Raw genomic sequence first — 16,723 nt, forward strand, 5'->3', positions numbered from 1 at the left:
ACGTTCCACGGCAACCCTGTGCCTAATTTGACCACGGCAGCAGCAGGGTCCATCATTTCCATGTCGCGCCCGCAAGGATTGTGCATGGACAATGTATATAGAAAGCTTCGTACAGCACCTGCGTCACCTCGTAATCACTGTCGTCAGAACTCTCATTGCTAAACGCGAGCTCTACAGCAGCACAGAAAGCAACCATATTGCGAAGGAACACGATGTTGTGCGTACCCATGGAGGAGTGTGTACTGACGGGTGCCGATTTCACTTGAACACGGAAGTGACACAAGCTATTTACAGCTGAATCTGCGCCTCTGTAACGGAGCAAGTGAGAGCGATCCGGCGCGGAGCGAGTTGACCCGAAACGACCAGCGGAAAGCGTGAACCCGCTCCAGATCGACCAGTGAAATTAGGATTCGTTGCCACGGAGCAAGAAGTCCTGCTCCGAATCAACCAGTGAAAAACGGCATCAGTCACTTCTCACACCAGAATTGCACACCATACTGCATGCCTTGTATGACTTTCAAGCAGGGTAACTTTTTCAACTGCATATACTTCCCTCATAAATAATGCTTTTTATGTGCCCCCTTGTGCAGCAAGTGGCTGTAGAATGTTTATTTTTCTGCATGTGTATGAACAATATCAAGGATTGTCTTAGGACACTGTCTGCAGCAGTGATAGGAAGACGTAGGTGCATGCTGTCAGTGAAATTTTTTGGCATACTTATTATATTCCAAGTTGCTTGCAAGAAGTGCTGCAATGTTTCGACAAAGGCAGACAGAAAGACAAGCAACAAGTTTTATTGACCCGTTTTGCAGAGCAGTTTGCTCTAGAGAAACGAGATGGCGGTTTCGGCACCGTGCCGCACGTTGCTTCGGTGAAAATGAACGAATGTGAAACCATTACAGTGTCTGCCCAGCTACTGTGCGATCAACCGTCGGAAATGCAACCGAGTGCTTGCTAATGCATTGTGCTCCATTCATGCTGCAAAATGGGGAACGGTAGAGTGAAGGCGTGTGCAGTGGCTGTCTGCGAAAATAGTGACTGTCGTATTAGAAAATGAAAAGAATACATGTGACTAAGTCCACGGACCGTTGCTACATAAGGAATGCCTATGTTGCCAGCCACCATTCACAGTGCACAGCTATCCTGGATGATAAAGAAACTCGCTCTTCCACCAACATTGTATCGCTAACCTCCAAAAAAGGGACTTAAACCACGAAAGATTGGCAAAAATGAGTGTCGCTCGTTACACAGTGACAAAGGGAGTAGCACTGATTCCTGGCATAGTAAGTTTCTCACACTCAGTCTACATATATTCACCCAACACATACACAAACTCATGCCCACCATATCAAGAATAAATGAATGGGCTCGCTCTTAAATCTGCACTGAAGCATGGGTGACCCACCGACTTACACCTACACCAACTACACGTGAATGTTCGAAGCTGAGCGTTTTGCAACAGTCCACACAGTAAGCGAGTGACTAGCGATGTGATGTCTTTGCTACAAATCTATTGCAAAGTACAGATCATCTATGCCTCTATGTTCCAAGCCCTTGTGCGCAGCAAGAAAAACGTATCGCAACTGAGCACACCTGCAAGCCTTTAGGCGGATAATTGACAATCGGATCGTGACCACACCGAAGAGCTTTATGGAGTCAGCTGAAAACATGACAAGCTGCTAGTTCAAAGTGATTGCCAAATAAAGAGCGAAACCCACCTATCCTGATTTAATTCAAAAGCGGAGAGTTTGGAATACATTTCTAGCCCCGCTTTTAATACAAGCACCATATAGGTGGCTCACGCTGTTTGCACAAGGCGTAATGAGCACCTAAGGTGCTTGCATGTCCTTTAAAGCTGTGACCAAAGCTTCGTGTCGTCCACCCGATCATTGTCTACAATATCCACCTTAAATGTGATTGCAGAGCTGCACCGGGCCTCGTGCACATCCATTGTAAACAGAGATGCAGTGGAGGTAGCTGAGGCAAGCAATGGACGCATCACCACATGATCAAACATGGCGACGCCCACGAGAGCTCCCGTGAAAAGGGTCAATATCCTAGTATATTTGAGTACTGTGCCTTCAGCTGGCAGACATACTGGTTTGTGATTCCAAGGTGGTGCAAGCACCACTTTGAGGTTTTTCTCACTTTCGCAACCTTGCTGGTTTTCAGTTTATGCCCAGGTCTTTCATGCCCTTGCATATGAAGTGGATATATTGTACAATTATCCATTACATATGCAGTACGCCTCCTGCATCAAAGGTAAATGCATGCCTCACACGTTTGTGAAAGACGGCCGCATCTGAAATGCAGGCATTCAGTGTCATCCTTTCAGAAAACTACAGTTAGCCCGTTTGAACTGTAGGTATGGTACCTCAGAAACAAAATAAATCGTTTCACATTGCTTTCTTTGAAATGTGGGTTCATTTTTTATTTATAAAGCCTAAGTAAAATAAAGTTTGCATTCATTTGACACAAAATGTACATTTCACAAATTGTGATGGCTGAGGATGCCATCAATGTCTTGGTGTTGGGGCAATTTTAACGCTAGCTTTCTCGCATACCTCGGTTGCCTAGTGGCTGAGCATATGACATACCTTTTCAAGGGAAATTGAAAAAAAAGTTTAGCCTTGTATTACTAGCATCTTTCTATGAAATATAATGCAAGGTGAATGTCAGGGTCGTAACAGTTAAAAGAAATATATGTATAGTATGTTTCTGAAAATGTGTCCATGCAAATGTATGCAGACTGCAAGTCGCACAATAAAGCTGTATTGCTTCAGGGTTTAAACATGCAGACAACAATTGATAACTGGACCCAGCGCTTCGATTGTGAGCAAGCTGCAATGCAGTCAATTTCAGACCGTCTACTTAGACTGACGAGATTGTGATTTTTTTTTTTTTTCAGCTATAGGCCATGTACGTGTTCTCACTGCTGCACGAAGAGGTCATTAGCCCAGTGTACATTGGGTTTTTATTAAGCGCTCTTTTCTCACACTCCTGCCGTAGGCTCCATGGTACTTAGGCAATCAATGATTGGCCCAGATTACACCTTGGCCAACCAAGCAAGGCTTGGAAGACTGTGCTTGATATCACTAGAATGATAACCTTGGAAAATGTTATGCAAGAGGCCAAGTACAGCAAACATTGTAAGAAAGTTTATTATGCACATGAAAGTCTATGTACAGGGTAGTGAGAATAGCTGTAGGCTTCAATCACCGGTGTTAAATATGTTGAAGTCTTGTGTGATCAATCTTCTCCAACTCTACAAGGCTGAACAAAGAGTCAGGAAAGCCACTATAGAAAGCAGTAATCTTTATTTTTCTTCCCCACTGAGCATTAAGTGGTCCTAGAGTTATAAACCTCAACTTATGGCAATTAAATGTTTTCTTTGAAGTTACAGCACAACACCTATGCTGCGGAACAATCTTCCCTGATCAACCGTAGTCATTGAGCAAGCAGAAGGCATTGAGATACATAGATTAGAAATGTTGGTGATAGTGGGAGATGATGTTAACTGAAGGGGAATGGAAGTGCTTTAGATTAAATCTTACCCTTTGCATGTTTGTGTTTTTGCATCCACTGTGGCTAAGTGTCAATGGAATGCATACAGTTGAAGTTCCGCGCCTGTCTTGTGTGTTCCTTCCTTGTCCCTTGTTTTTCAGTGCGGTTACATGATGCATTCCATTAACGACCACCAACTAGCCCGCTTATCCCTGTTAAATATGCTAAGTGTCAAAGCTGCAACTTCATCAGCAGCCTAACAAACACCGCAGATTCTGAGCAACCACTGTAGGTAATAATTACATTTACCAAACATATGTTGCAGGTCTGAATTAAATGCAAACTATTTATGTAAACAAGTGCATACACTATTTTGCTCTTCATTATTCACCCACACAAGCTGCAACAAAATGTGCTTGTGATGTGAAAAGTAACGTGCTCATCAAATGGTTACAGATTAACATGGTGTCAGAGACTGCAGTCTGTTGACCGATTCCGGGGAACACATTGTGCCTTGCCACATTGCTACCATTAACAGCAGCTGCTTCGATGCCTCCCAACAAAATTTAACCAATTCCTATACTTCTGCTATCACAAGCAGTTGGAGCTTCACAGCAATGGCAGATCTTCTCCCTCACATTTCTGTTCTTTAGCCATCATCATCACCATCATCATCAGCCTATTTTATGCCCACTGCAAAACGAAGGCATCTCCATGTGATCTCCAATTACCCCTGTCCTGTGCCAACTGATTCCAACTAGTACCTGCAAATTTCTTAATTTCATCATCCCACCTAGTCTTCTACCATCCTCAACTGCACTTCTCTTCTCTTGGCACCCATTCTGTAACCCTAATCATCGACCGGTTATCTAACCTACGCATTACATGACCTGCCCAGCTCCATTTCTTTCTCTTCATGTCAATTAGAATATCGGCTATCCCTGTTTGCTCTCTGATCCACACCGCTCTCTTCCTGTCTCTCAACATGCCTAACATTCTTCGTTTCATCGCTCTTTGCGCGATCCTTAACTTGTTTTTGAGCTTCTTTGACAGTCTCCAAGTTTCTGACCCATTTGTCAGCACCGGTAGAATGCATTGATTGTACACCTTTCTTTTTATGATAATGGTAAGCTTCCAGTCAGGATCGAACAATGTCTGCCGAATGTGCTCCAACCCATTTTTATCCTTCTGTAAATTTCCTTCTCATGATCAGGGTCCCTTGTGAGTAATTGACCCAGGTAAATGTATTCCTTCAGACTCTAGAGGCTGACTGACAATCCTGAACTCTTGTTCCCTTGCCTGGCTATTGATCGCTATCTGTCTTCTGTATATTAATCTTCAACCCCACTCTTATACTCTCTCTGTTCAGGTCCTCTACCATTTGTTGTAACTCGTCCCCAGTGTTGCTGAACAGGACAATGTCATCTGCAAATCTAAGGTTGCTGAGATATTTGCCATTGATCCTTACTCCTAAGCCTTCCCAGTTTAATAGCTTGAATACTTCTTCCAAGCATGCAGTGAATAACATTGGAGAGATTGTATCTCCTTGTCTGACCCCTTTCTTTACAGGTATCTTACAACTTTTCTTGTGGATAATTAAGGTATCTGTGGAATCTCTGTAGATACTTTCCAAGATATTTACGTAAGCATCCTGTACTCTTTGCTTACGTAATGCCTCTATGACTGCTGGTATCTCAACTGAATCAAATGCCTTTTCGTAATCCATGAAAGCCATATAGAAAGGCTGATTGTACTCTGCGGATTTCTCGATTACCTGATTGATGACATGGATGTGATCTATTGTAGAGTATCCCTTCTTGAAACCTGCCTGTTCCCTTGATTGGCTAAAGTCCAGTGTTACTCTTATTCTATTGAGAATTATCTTGGTGAATATTTTATATAACATTGGAAGTAAGTTAATGGGCCTATAATTTTTCAATTCTTTAACGTCTCCCTTTTTGTGGATTAGTATAATGTTGGCATTCTTCCGGTTTTCCGGGACCCTTGGAAGTCGATAGGCAGTGCGGATAAAGGGCCAGTAGTTTTTCAAGCATCATGTCTCCACCATCTCTGATTAAATCGACTGGTAGTCCATCTTCTCCTGCCACTTTTCCCCGTTTCATGTGTTGCAATGCCCTTCTAACTTCATTTATAGAAGGAGCCTCTCTAACCTGTTCATTACAATTTGAATGGAGGTATCATTTCTGGTTTGGGTACTGTACAGGTTCTTTGGATCAAGCTTAAATTTTGCTTGACTTAATTTTTTTGCTCTGGTGTTCCTTTAGAGGCGATTGGACAAAGAGCAAGTCCAAAATGATTATAGGTTCAAACCAAAAAAGGATACGGTTTCAGCTGGTCTGCAAATGCCTTCATCTCATCGCCCAATGATTCCTGCAAGAAGTAAGAATGTGTAAGGTCTCTGCAAGATGGCATGTGCAAATGCATGAAATAATAACTTTCTAATATGGAAATGACAAAGGAAGAAGTGCTTTCCCAGCCCCACTATTTCAGACATGTATGTGGCACTCTCTGATACACAAAAAGGAACTTGGTGAGAGTGGAACTGAGTTGCAGTAAAACAAATATACTGTGGTGGCAGGTAGATAAAAAAATATAGAGGTCATAGCATGGTTACTGCAGGTGCTTAGACATGCAACCAGCACATGATGAAAGAGTACAGTACACACATGCGATGTGCAGCCTCAACCTTCTTTCTGTTCTCATGCTGTGTGAAGTGTCTACCACAAATAGGTGGCATGTGACATAACTAAACTGAGCGTCACACACCACTTCCACGGCGCAGGCAGAAATAAGCCATATACTACAAGTCAATTGAATTAGCATGCAACCTTTTATTGTGCTAGCAGTAATCTAGCATTATGGATGCAGTGATGTAGCACCATATATCTATAGAAAGACAGTGACAAATATTATGCAACCTTTTGTTCTCTACTAAACATGCATTTCCTTTTAGCTAATACAAAGCTATCCAAAGGAGATTGTTTCATGACAGTGTGCTGACATTACAATGAAGGAGCTGTTGTAATGTGCTCAATAATAAATATGTGACAGGTGCCAATTGATGGCATAACAAATGCGAGCATAGTATAAACAATAAATGCTTCTATGCTTATGTTCCAGTCATGTAACCAATTGCTAAGTGGAGGCAACAAATCTAAAGCATTTTTATGTTTAGAATTGAAAGCCGAACGAGTTTGTGTGAATCCATTATTAACTACAGCGCTGTGTTGACTTCATTCTTGTCCTTTTTTTTGTGTGTGCTGTAGTTCATGATTTATGCTTTAGGCCTACTTTCAAGCTTTCAGTTGATGAAAAGGACAAATAAAAGAGCAGCTAGCACAATTAAGCACCTACCTTGTAATGGTAAAGCTTACAAAACGGAATAAGCAATGGGGAAAAACACAAAAGTGTTTTGTACGATGCTTTCCCGCCGTTTCTATACATTATATTCACATTAGGAGCATGCAGGATATCAATACAACTAGCACTGCATGAAAAACATGCACACTATGAGATGAAACATCCCAAGAAGAAAGGGTACTTTCTCACCTGCCCTGTTGGGGCTAGAACACTCAGCTCGATGATGTGGGAGTTTGAGACTGGTTCTATGCTCTCAGGGTTCCCTTGCTGAACCAGCTGTAGGCAAGACAATAAGGACGGCTGCATAAAGCTTGTGGCACACAGAAACTGCATCCTTAGCTGAGTGGTCGCATAATTTTCATGTTTGCACTAAATTGATATTCAATCAACAACAGCTATAGAAGTAAGCATTGGTAAATGACTTGCTGGTGCATGCTAAGTAGTAATGTTCCTCAAAGAGCTTTGCGATACTTTTCGATTGCCATTGTGGTGGCTTGGTGGCTATGACATCTTGCTGCCGGGCATGAGGGCACGGGTGTCAATGTTGGCCACGGCAGCCTCATTTTAATGCGGAATAAACACAGAAACGGTTGTATACCTGATCTGGGTGCATGTTATTAACCCCAGGCAGCCAAAACTAATCTGCTGCCTTCTACTGTGGCATCTCTCATAGCCCATCATATGTTGCGTTACGATTTAAAAATCTACAAATCAATCACTTTTAATGTGAAGCTTCTTTTTTTTTTTGCAACCACTCCCAACTTTTCTCACTATGGCTGCTGGGTACTGCTACTGTCTTGCCGAACAGCTCACATTTAAAAAGAAAAAGGAAAAAATGTTCACCGACAATTGCGATATTCCCTAATGCAAAATTTGAGAGCAGCTGTGTACGTGCATTGATTTCGTGATATGCTGGCTGGCGTAGACAATCCGTCTCGTGCGGCACATTGCAAACGGAGCAATGTGTGACGCAACTGCCTCGCTTATCAGGAGATCGCGACAGGCGGTGCATGGGTGACGTGTGGCCGTGATTCATAGCAGCCGCTGCAGACACACCTCCACTCATGCAGCACTTTGTTTCCATACAAACGCCACAAAGCCTGCCTTGTGCAGCACTATGCTTTTCTTATCACGCTTTCGCCATACCCTCTTCCTCCGCCTTCTTCTTCATGCTCTCTTAACTATCAAAGTCTTTCACCTTCCGCTGCGCTTCGCGTTTGCTTTCATTCTTTGCTCTGTTCATTCGCTCAGTTATGAGGGACAACACTGACGCTCACTGCAGGAATGGGCGCCTAAGAGCTGTGCTCTAAAATTGAATTACCTGCCCTGTAGTACTTATACTGTGTCAACACCAACTGGCTCTTTGAGATAATCGCAGCGTGTGTCACACTGTATAGCACAGGTGTGTGAGAACACATGCGCATGCACTAGTTTCCGTTATGCCAAAGAAGCAGGAATAAAATGGGCAAATTTGTTGCATTTTATGGACTGCTTCACATAGATTCTAAGATATGCATTGGATCTGCATTTTTTTTTTATTCCACCAGAGGAAGCAAGACTACTTAATCGTCTGGAATACAAATTAGGTGTTCCTTTCTATACTAGTTCAATGTGTATCCTGAATATTGCTACTTTCTACTACTGCATTCCCAATTAAATCAAATTTACAGGTGAAGAGAAACAATAGCAGTAAGCTGAAAACAGGAAAGGAGCTGTTTGCTATTATAGAAATTCTACTGGCATATCTTACTCGGAACACCTTGGCAACGATGACTTTCATGCGTCCCTTTTGGAACATATGTCCTTTCAGCACAAATTCAAAATCTAACCTGAAAAAAAGAAGACAGTAAGTTAGGTTAGCACAAGTGTCTAGTGTCAAATTACAGTAAACCCTCGTGAGCTTCACCTGTGTATCATTACCATTTTCTGTATTCTAAAGGACATTTTGAGCTCAAAGAAATCATGATTCATAGGGTTGCGAGCAGGTCATATATCCATGGAATAAACTTATATCAGGGCTGACCCCCCCCTACCCCCCATCACCAGCTTTCATTAAACTCTTTTGCCCTCTCTCTCTCTCTCTATGGAATAAACACAAGTTGAATGGCATCTACCACCCACCTGACTAAAGTAACCACCATTACCATTCACTGAATGTTGGATCAAGCTTCGCACAAGTTTTTTGGCATGCAGTTAATGTAGGCATTCTGCTGGTTCATAAACAGAACAGGACAAGATGAACAGATATCCAAAATGGATTTCTTGTTTTACTAACACTTGCATCATTATTATTTGTACTTCTTTTTTTTACCAGGATGACGCCTTTGGAGAATCACTTGCATGAGCAATTAATTTCAGAAGAAAAACAAAATGTTACCTTAATTTAACAAGCAATTACAGAAAAGGCATCTGGAATTTCACTCACATTTATAAAATTAAAAAAATGCTTTTGTTATACTTAGTATCTTATAAGCACAAATTCTGATACTGATGGATAGTGGCCGGGTGCAGCTCTTTACCAAGTTCTTGATTATAGCAGGAGGGGGAGAAAGTTTCATATGGGATAGTAAACTGGTTTTCTGGTATGCTTGATTGACTGTGAAGATAAGAAGACTGGAAGAGGAACCATTCCTTGTCCCCATGCACCTCTTCTCTCCCTCCCCCCCCCCCCCCCCATCCTTCCCGTCAGTCAAGCAAATCACACCTTTTGGTTAAAGAAACTATTAACGTCTTTATTAATCAGCTTAGACAATGAGGTAATTCTGTCAACTTGCTTAGCTTGAATTATCCCGCTAGTATTCTGGCTGCAACACAAAGTTGGTTCTTAATGACACTGTGGGCTTTGAGAACATGAGGCTATTAAGATGTGCAATTCCTTGTGGCCAGTACAAATTCATTCATGCTTTACAAATTCATTCATGGCCAGTACAAATTCATGACTTGCTTTAGTGGAAGGACAAACATGTAAACATAGTGTTGTGGAAGCAGGTGGGTGTGGTGTTCCTCTCAAGGGACAGTTGATGGTCTCCATTTATTTCTCTTTGTGTATGTGTGATGTTTATACATATTTACATGATTAAAAATGAAAATGATGGCTAACCGAAAACCCATCTCATTGAGAAAGTTCACAACATTGTTGGATGTGCTGACATCTATACAGCTTCTCACAACAGTGTGTCTGCTTTTGTCACCAACTTCTGGTTGCCCCAAGTAGCGTAGATGCCTGGAAAGGAAAATGCACGTTTTTACATTCTCTTCGAAACATTACCTTTCTCACGTTTAGCGTCTAGTAACTTAAGCATTCAAGGGATGTCACAATGAATGCCAGTTAACCTCACTGCCCCAGGCGAGATTGAAAGCTTTAAGTTTACTCCCTTTGCACATTCGGTTTGTTTATTTTGTCAGCTACATAGAAATGACTAGTTCGCTAAAGAAACTGCAATCAAGGTCGCCGTACTTACCATGGCATTTGTGGGCTATCAAGTGATTGTCTTGCTCTCACAGAGAGCGGTGTTCCTGTGGGACCTCCTGCGAAGATCATGAAGTTGATGATAGAAAATGCATGAGACATCTACGCATTATACTTCAGGTATATCATTTTATTAATCGTGGAAAGAAGAAAACGAGAGGGAAGGCTTACAATAAGGGCGCTGTGTGGGGTTCCTTTGCAGTCACCATATAATTTAGTCCAACCGTTTGTTCGATCAGAATACGTAAAGGTAAACTGCTCCTCGAGACAACACACATACGCACACAAACTAAAGAACCACAAAACAGCATCTAGCAGGTACGATCCCTTTCACAAGAGATCCATCTGACCAGAATGCGTGCCGATCTTTTATGAAAGATCTGCGTTGTACATCTAAACTTTTCGGAGTTTCGGCATTTAGCAGTTCTCACTAAGGCAAGAACAACGTCCCAAAACACTTGGCTAATGCAGCTAATATCACAGCAGCAAGTCCAAGAATGTACCCACTTATCTGAAAAACCATTTCGTAGTCCTGAAATGTTTCGATCGGCGAGTCCGAGTTGTCGCAGAGTCCTCGAAGCCTGTGGAGAAGCACTTCGCAGGCGCCGTCCATAATGCTACCCTGCAACAGGTACTCTTGCAGAGGCACGAGACCACGACGAACAGCGGGTGGCGTGCCTTCCATATTCGGCAAATCAGGCGTTAATTTGGTTAAGTGAAAAAGCTGTCGGAACACACTTTCTTGTTAATGGAGGCTTGCTGAGCACATCACTTCATTCAGACAACAAACTTTGCCGCCATCATGTCCGCCATGTTCGCCACTAACCTGGCTAGACTTGGCGGCTTTGCCCGGATTGAAGAGGTTTTGTTTATAGATTAGTATAGATCTAATTTTAGTTGTGCGACCGCACACATTATTATAACGTTAGTATTTCAGTTCATCTATGTATTTTAATTGTAAACAAGCTGGTCACTTGTGTTGAAACGGACATTTTTCCACCCCATTTCCAAGGCGCGAGCTTTTGAATTCTATGAGACTCGCTGCGAGTTAATCGTTACGTTACAATAGCCTATAGCAAGCTATACAGAAACGGTTACCCTATGCCGTGACCAGCTGTTTCTTTGCAAACCACATTGCAATTGGACTGCCACTTACAGATCGCCTGTGTTGCCGTCTTTCCACGTATCCCATATCCGTATATTATATTACTTCCCAATACTCGTTTGCATTGAAGCTGCTCGGAAATGCTCACATATTACAGGAACTTTAGAAGAACCTTGTAAACTAAACTGACAGCTTTAATCATGGCGAGTAAAAGCTCATTCAAGGAGAGCTCGCATCTGGAGTGTAGTGCTTCATCAGTAAAACTATTGGCAGGTAGTTTACCAAACAAGACTTGCGCAACTGCTTTTCTGTCAGCCACATGCTTCAACATCCACATAGACTGAACATGGGATGTACAAAAAGTTGTGTCTACTTCCTAGGGTTAACCATCTATTACTGCTGCAACAGTTGCGGTTCATCAGAAACAGGAAAACATACTTTAATGCTCCACATCATGTGATGATCTGGTATTGAGTGCCAAATGAAGACTTTTCACATTCCTCTGAGGTTATGCGACGTCTTGAGTTCCATGCCTTACCCATAAAGGTGCAATAGGCTGAGTTTTTTCTCCTACCATTTGATTTGACAGAAATACCAAATTTCTCTTTTTCCCATTTCCTTACCAATAAGCATCAGTTTCTCTCATGCAATTTCAATTTCTTTGAGAATATTTTGATCTCCTGCTTCCACCCTACACAGAGTAGCATGTCAATCACACACACACTCCAGCCAAAATTTATGCCTCTCAATAAAGAGCAACTCTGGCTGGATGTAATGACACACAACATACTGGGCCTCAAGAAAGTCTTAATTTTTCTACTTCCATGTGCCTGCACACTGAAAAATATAAATATCGCAGATGCATTCACACTCCTTGGTGCGCTTAAAAACATGACGATTGAAACAGAGTGCTCGCATTTATTTCTTCTTGCACACACAAAAGTTTTGATGAACATAGACCCAAGAAAACTGAAACGACTAGTAGTTAACACCCAAAGCCTGACTGGCACAAGGGCTTCTGGTAAATTTTAACTAGGTTACAAGTAATGCAACAACGGTGAACAGCCGCAAAGATTTTGAACACTCAAAAGCAACAAGAAAATCTGAACAATAAAAAAAATCTGAACACAGCAATAGTGCGAAGATCAACATTGAAAATGGGAATAAATCCTAGACAAAAATTTCGAAAAAAAGAATGAAATAATAAAAAATTAGCACTATAGAACACTTTCATAGTCTAGTTAAACGAAACAATCAAGTCAAAAACAATATCTGACTATACTCATGACCAGTACATGGTTGCACAGCTGCAGCCTTGCAAACTGTGCATAGCAACAGCCTTGCATCCTATTATGAACAGAAATAAACTTGGGTAGCAAGAAACGTGAACAAATAACAAAATTCTAAACGAAACAATTTCTAAAGATAACTGTATGCACGATATATATGCATGAAAGACATTAGCAAAACATTAATATACTGCGTGCTTCTAAACATGCAAGCCAACAAAAAGTACCACCACAACTAGGTGTAAAAAAAAATGTGGGCAGGAAATGCCAGGCATCTCTTATGCCAGTAAGTCAAAACAAAAGAACTGCACACAAGTGAGAAGTAGAGTGATGGCACACTGACTTTTCTATGAAACGAAAGCATGTGTATAAGTGCACGCTCCTAAATGTCCCAAGCTTATGTAACGATGAGTAAGCAGCTTATGAAAATAGTGGTATAAATATACAGGATATCCTGGCACAATTTGGGAATTTTGACCTTTTTCCTCACACAACATACTGTCTAAACAAGTAGTTTTCTTGAACAAGCATTGCCCTGGCACTTCAGAAGCGCCTCACGGTGATCACATTTCTATGTTTCAATAAGCATGTAACATGTTAAAGCAAAAGAGGCACTGTAACAAAGCAAAATGATTCATGAACCCTCAGCAAATGCACAGCTGTGGCTGTAAATCTAACTGCACGTCTCTGTGACATCCCGCCAAGAAAAAAAAACCCCTTGGCCAGAGCTTGGTAAAAAGACAAGAAGCTACCACTCCATATAATGACCAGCTTGTATCACTTTGGCCCTGCCTCCACTTCAAAGAGAGCATGGCTTTGAAACTAAACAAAATAGAACACCGTACATAATTCTATGATATTGCACTGCAAAGAAACGTATTAACATGAGAAAAGCAATTTTAATAAACATGACAGAAAATTGCATAAGCTCCTCCTTATGAAGTAGTTGTAAATATAGATTGACAATTCCTGCTTATCTGCGAGAGGATTCAAGTAGACAAGATGCGCGGCAGTTATGATTATTTTCACTTTACTGCTACACATGTAATAATTCACATGTGTAATCATAAAACAAGACTAAATTAAAAACTCAAAACATTGCAAGCAAAGCATGAAGTGCCCCTTAAATTAGGTATGGTGTTAAGGTCATTATTCCACTTGAGTGAATAGCTGCAGTGTATAATATATACTGTTGCAGCCTAGGAACCTCTCAGAATTACCTTTTTTCTGAGCCGAGCAAATGAGCAGTGATACTGAGTATGCAGTGCTAAAGTGCAGATTTATGACCAGCATCCTCAGACCATGTGAAGAAAATTTCTTGAACAACATCACAGAAAATTAAATATCAACAGCTACGGCTTCTCACAACCAACACTGTTGTTCTTGATGCCTGTACTTGCTGGCTCCAGCAACACAATCACCCCTTAGCACCCTTCCATGTTGGCTCACAACCTTTCTTTGCCACAATCCTATCATGTAGGTTTCACATATCTCATCAAAGACTGCAATGAAGCAATCTAACTCAATATAATGCTAAATGAGAGAAGGTGACAATCCAGACGCCATTAGTGCCATTAGCACCATTAGCACCTGCTGCATGAACTCGAACACATAACATCACACACACATACAGTCTTCTCAGTGTTACCAGGCCACAACTTGTGCCACTACATGCCTGACTGGAGCTGCTGCGAGTTACATGATGGGGCTTGGATGTGACAGATGGTGCACATAATTTTGCGCAGGAATGAGAACATGTTTTTACCCTCCAGAATGTTAGAGCACTGTGGATTTGACACAAATCTTACTCTAGATTCAAAAGTTAGCTGAGGTTACGCCTATTATGACTTGGGAACTTTTGAAGAGAAGCTTACAAAACTCAACTATTTATGACAGTGAGAAAGAGCACAGCCTTAAACACTTCCACAATAATCTGGCAGCAACTACTCGTGTTATCAGCAGGGTTATGTACACATGCAGCGGGAGGTTTACCCGGCTGTGGTGAATGTGTGCAACAATGCCAATAATGCTGACAGTTACTACCAGGTGGTGGTGCAAGAGTTGAAAGCCATGTGAATGTGTTATAAATGGCTGTAACGTCTGTACATGCTCATTAACATTAATAGTCAACACAACAGGTTAATGCAGCAACTCATCCATTCCTTGTGGTTTCAAATGTTGAAGTTGGGGACAAGAGCCATTTCGGCCGTATTTCTGACTACGGTCATTTCGGGCACATGCACCAGATGGCACGCTTCATGACGACTCAGGTTGGACTTGGAGTTAAAGCTCTTGGGGCAGAAGGCGCAGTGGAAGGGTCGCTCGCCCGTGTGGCAGCGTATGTGTCGCTCAAGATTGCACTTCTGGTTGAAGCGCTTGGGGCACAGATGGCACTGATGCGGCTTTTCGCCTGTGTGGCGCTGCATGTGCCTCGCGAGGTTCATCTTCTGGTTGAAGCCCCTGCCGCACACGGTGCACCGAAACGAGCGCTCCGGGTTCCAGCGAACCATCACACCTGACTGGCGCCAGGCAAGTTGTCTGTTCATCCTTCGAAAGAAAAAGAAAGAAAGAAAGACAGAAAAAGGGTTTTGCTATTTGTTTGTACTCGTCAAGTCTGTCATTACAGGTGTTTAGGGGACATGGCTGCAGGTGACGAAACAATTACAACCACGAAAAACAAGGCGAAAATTCATACTGCAGTCAGACATACATCAGTACAGTGCAACAGCAGAGGAGTGCACAGGGACACACCTGTGCTGTACGTAATTCAGCAAGAGAGAAATTCTTAATGCAAGGTAAAGAAACAAATCCATGCTTTACAAAAATGGCATAATTATGAAGTAGTAGTTAATAGGAGTATCACATCACACAGTAGTTGCACAGGCATCATGACCTGCACAGAAGTGCAAGATGTTTCACACAGAGCAGGAAAATTGGACTGGGGAGAATGAGGAAATACAAATAAATGCTCCTGCACATTGCAGACGCACTGAAATGTGATCACCACAGCTGATAGCTGAACCTGTGATATGGCACAATGGCACCGAAAGCTGCTAAGCAACTACAGCTGGTAATTGTGAACATTTATCAATTCCAATATCTCAAAGCAGCACCTCGACAATGAGAGCCACTGCAGCAGAGGGCTAGTGTACCTATATGGCCCAACAGCCACTTCCAAATCACATTCACACAGAATTATTTCAACAATCCATTCTCTGCATGGAAGACTGTCTGCTGCAGGAGCCAGCACTGCTGCCGAGGAAGTATTTACTCAGAAATTGTGTGCACAAAAAATTTTTTGCGATAGCTTCTAGATGCTTGAAAGGTTGCTTATTTTCCTGATGCCTCCAAACCGAGTACATTTATCTGGTACAAACCTTTGTTATGAAGGTGATACATTCATTGCAACTTTAACATGACCTGAGGCATTCAACTGACACAATCCTTTTTTTGACCAATGCAAAATACTTATAGCCTAACAATTTCAAGCACTTGGTCAAAGTGTCCTTTTTTTCTGCTGCCACTCATGATCATTTACAGGGGATTGTTCAGTTGAAGTGACTTGTATGTGGCATTAGACGTATTGAAGTGTAGAAGTAGTCTTTTCTGTTACTCTCATCATTAACTTCTTACTTAAAAAAAGAAAGATCACACTAAAACAAATTCAATAACAATATTTGATTCAATGCTCAAATCCGATATTTTCCTATTATCATAAAAATTGGCAGAAAATTTCACTGCAGAAATACTCTTACAAGGTTCCTTAAATATTTAGTAAAAGCAACGTCATAAGTTAAAGACTGACCAATTCTCTGTTACCTTAACACTACAACACACACATGCATGCATACACACATGCACACACAAAATCAACCCCATCACCAGGCACAACTGGACACTTGCAACATTACGAGTGTTTGTAAATCGTTAATTGGATTCACTTATGTTAGCGTGCTGTCTTGCTACCTTCTCTAA

The 16,723-nt window shown here is 41.8% G+C and overlaps 1 protein-coding gene across 2 annotated transcripts; it reads right to left on the reverse strand.

The window, feature by feature from the left end:
• Window positions 1–3,136: 3,136 nt before the first annotated feature.
• Window positions 3,137–11,173, reverse strand: MED18 (mediator complex subunit 18). 2 transcript variants are annotated; one of them, XM_050184245.3, is made up of 7 exons: window positions 10,862–11,173; window positions 10,347–10,413; window positions 9,986–10,108; window positions 8,636–8,714; window positions 7,075–7,161; window positions 5,849–5,895; window positions 3,137–3,273 (listed from the first exon to the last, which is right to left on the reverse strand). In XM_050184245.3, exons 1-7 carry the CDS (start codon window positions 11,037–11,039, stop codon window positions 3,225–3,227), a joined length of 630 nt encoding a protein of 209 aa, XP_050040202.1. In that variant the 5' UTR covers window positions 11,040–11,173; the 3' UTR covers window positions 3,137–3,224. The 2 variants fall into 2 exon arrangements, with proteins under 2 accessions (XP_050040202.1, XP_054929685.1); XM_055073710.2 differs by lacking the exon at window positions 9,986–10,108.
• Window positions 11,174–16,723: the final 5,550 nt, after the last annotated feature.

Source organism: Dermacentor andersoni, chromosome 4, assembly GCF_023375885.2.
Source record: "Dermacentor andersoni chromosome 4, qqDerAnde1_hic_scaffold, whole genome shotgun sequence".
In the NCBI taxonomy this organism is placed as follows: domain Eukaryota; kingdom Metazoa; phylum Arthropoda; class Arachnida; order Ixodida; family Ixodidae; genus Dermacentor; species Dermacentor andersoni.

Coding starts and splice junctions, on each gene's coding strand:
- MED18 (XM_050184245.3), bottom strand. CDS start 11,039: ATGGAAGGCACGCCACCCGCTGTTCGTCGTGGTCTCGTGCCTCTGCAA. Junction 10,109..10,346: donor GATAGCCCACAAATGCCATG/GTAAGTACGGCG, acceptor TTTCCTTTCCAG/GCATCTACGCTACTTGGGGC. Junction 5,896..7,074: donor TTCTAGCCCCAACAGGGCAG/GTGAGAAAGTAC, acceptor TACTTCTTGCAG/GAATCATTGGGCGATGAGAT.